Here is a 2,500-nt window from a genome sequence, read left to right as displayed (position 1 = left end):
TATATATATATATATATATATATATATATATATATATATATATATTCACAGACTGAATACCTTGCAATTAACTTACCTAACTGAATTGGTCCATTCGAATCATCGTGGACTGGGTATCCAAGTTCCTGACCTCCGAGAATAAAGGCTTTCGTCATGGGTCCTTTCGCAATCTGCGTTACAGATATTGGCCCGGAAGTGCCGTAGTATCTCCCTGTGCAATGTGATAAAAAAAGGTTAGTACTTTACAGGCAGTCATTAACTGGCAGAAATGTCATTTTCGCAAGGTAGTAGAAAATCAGTTTCTTATGAAAGTTACAATAAAAAGTTTTGTACCTTTTGGCATTGTTTTTTTTTTTTTTTTTTTTTTTTTTTTTGTACTAGGTAGAGTTTGGAAGGGGGTCAAGTATTTCAAGGTGTACATGTCCGCTAAAGTTATTAATAACAACTGAATGGTAAAATAGCCGACCTCTTAAATTTTGTGAGAACAAATTAATAGAGATTACATATACATGCTGCAACTGAAGCTAAAAATAAAAAAAAAAATAAAAATAAAAAAAAACTGGACTCACAAATCGAATGAAACGAAAATCAAATGAATGAGCACTTTCTATAGAATCAAAAGTGCACAATGGTTTTGTAAAAAAAAAAAAAAAAAAAAAAAGCTACTCACTGGCAGGATCATTGGCTGAGCCTCGGTACCTCTCGGCCTTGTAGAAGTATTTGAGAACAGACTCGTAATCCCAGCCTGGGTTTCCAAGAGCAGCCCAGTTGTCGAAATCTTGCCTGCTTCCTCTGACGTACTGGAGGCCATTAATGGCAGAAGATCCTCCGATGGTTCTCCCTTGAGTTAATCTACCAGCCTGATATGATTAAATAATTATAATTTATTAAGTCTTGACTATGAGTTGGTACTTATCATAAACCTTTCTTCATATATGATCAAATTCTACTACTAATACTGTTATGGCTCCATCGAACATGACATCATATAATGTGGGTGTGAGCTACGTTAACTAATATTTGAGTAAATGTCTTTCTTTGAAGGTAAATTTTCATTTCAAATGCACAGATAGTTAGTCACCGAAATTATTAGATTAACAAATCATGAAAGTAAATTCTATACGAAATGGCCATTCTCTTTCAATAAATGTTGCCGTAAGCTAAAGAAAAATGCAGATGATAGTATATTACATAGAAGTCATAAATATAGACCTATGTGAACCACAGCACTTAATCTATGTAGAACTTATTAGTAAATCCTTAACATCAAAATCACATAGACCTATGTGAACCACAATACTTAATCTATACAGACTTAAGTAAGTCCTTAGCATCGAAATCACATACTTAAGTGAACCACAACACTTGTTCTAAGTAGGCATAATTAGTTAATCCTTAACATTGAAATCACATAGACCTATGTGAACCTTGATTCGACTGTACCTGGTTAACGAGGTTCCTCAAACCGTGCTTTTGTGGCACGGTGTTGTAGCCCCAGTCAGCTGAGTACCCAGGGAGGAAACTTAAGGAGGCAAGGGCAGGAATGAGAGAATCGGTCGGAGGTGGAGGACCTGCTTCTAACAGAAGGACGTTCCACCCCTCTATTTCCGAGAGTCTCGTGGCCACGGAGCTACCTCCGGGTCCTGAACCAACTGTGAGGATATTTACAGCGCGTCATTTTCATCATCATCATCATCATAAGAAGCAACAGTTATAGCAGTAGAAGAAACATCAACGAAGATGACTAAATAAAATTAATGTCTTTAATTAAAAAAATTAATAATCTATCATAAGTGGTTACAATAACAGCTGTTGTAGTGGTAGGCTACTAGCAATGATGGTAAATAATTCATTCAGGAAACAAATAGTTTGTCATATTTTTTAATGCATTTGGAAATTAAATAATATGAGTGTATATATATATATATATATATATATATATATATATATATATATATATATATATATATATATATAATGTGTGTGTGTGTGTAATAAGACACTAGATTTTAAAATTTTCTAGGAAAATACATAGATGAGGTTTGTTTCCAACGCAAATAAGAAGAAAATGATATGGCACATTTATTTTCATGGAAAACAATTAGGAAAATAAGAAAACAAAATTTGAGAGTGGATATGTTGTAAAATCCTAGCAGAAAGCATTTTAAAACACTACAATAGGTTGCCGAAACTGACAACAAAGTATTATCCAAACTTATCTTAAGGTAGAAAATTTTATAAAGTAAAACAAGATTTTCATAAATATTGTGATGGGTTACAGGAAAAAGGTGTAAGCCAAAATATTTTGCATCTATCTGATAGTTGATAGAGTGCTCCCAAACGGGTTTTCCTGTAACCAGGAACTAGAGCAAGATGTTAAAAGATGACATAAAAAGGAGATTGTTTTACACATTATAGTAGCAAAACATTTGAATCTTAACATCCTAGTTTCTTAAAATGAGAAATTAAAAAAAAAAAGTCACTGGATTCCAACTTACCA

The 2,500-nt window shown here is 33.2% G+C and overlaps 1 protein-coding gene across 1 annotated transcript in view; it reads right to left on the bottom strand.

The window, feature by feature from the left end:
- Nucleotides 1–2,500, bottom strand: part of LOC137642233 (glucose dehydrogenase [FAD, quinone]-like) — a 30,016-nt gene that overhangs the window by 14,125 nt on the left and 13,391 nt on the right. Inside the window, exons 2-5 of the mRNA XM_068374765.1 lie at nucleotides 2,499–2,500; nucleotides 1,444–1,652; nucleotides 671–860; nucleotides 77–211 (exon numbers count right to left, since the gene is read on the bottom strand). The exon at nucleotides 2,499–2,500 is cut by the window's right edge and continues 160 nt beyond it. Of these exons, the coding sequence (XP_068230866.1) occupies nucleotides 77–211; nucleotides 671–860; nucleotides 1,444–1,652; nucleotides 2,499–2,500 (536 nt within the window). The remainder of the gene's footprint in view (nucleotides 1–76; nucleotides 212–670; nucleotides 861–1,443; nucleotides 1,653–2,498) is intronic.

Source organism: Palaemon carinicauda, chromosome 6 (assembly GCF_036898095.1).
Source record: "Palaemon carinicauda isolate YSFRI2023 chromosome 6, ASM3689809v2, whole genome shotgun sequence".
NCBI lineage: Eukaryota > Metazoa > Arthropoda > Malacostraca > Decapoda > Palaemonidae > Palaemon > Palaemon carinicauda.
The sequence above is the reverse complement of the archived record's forward strand: the minus strand, read 5'-3'. Positions and strand labels throughout refer to the sequence as shown.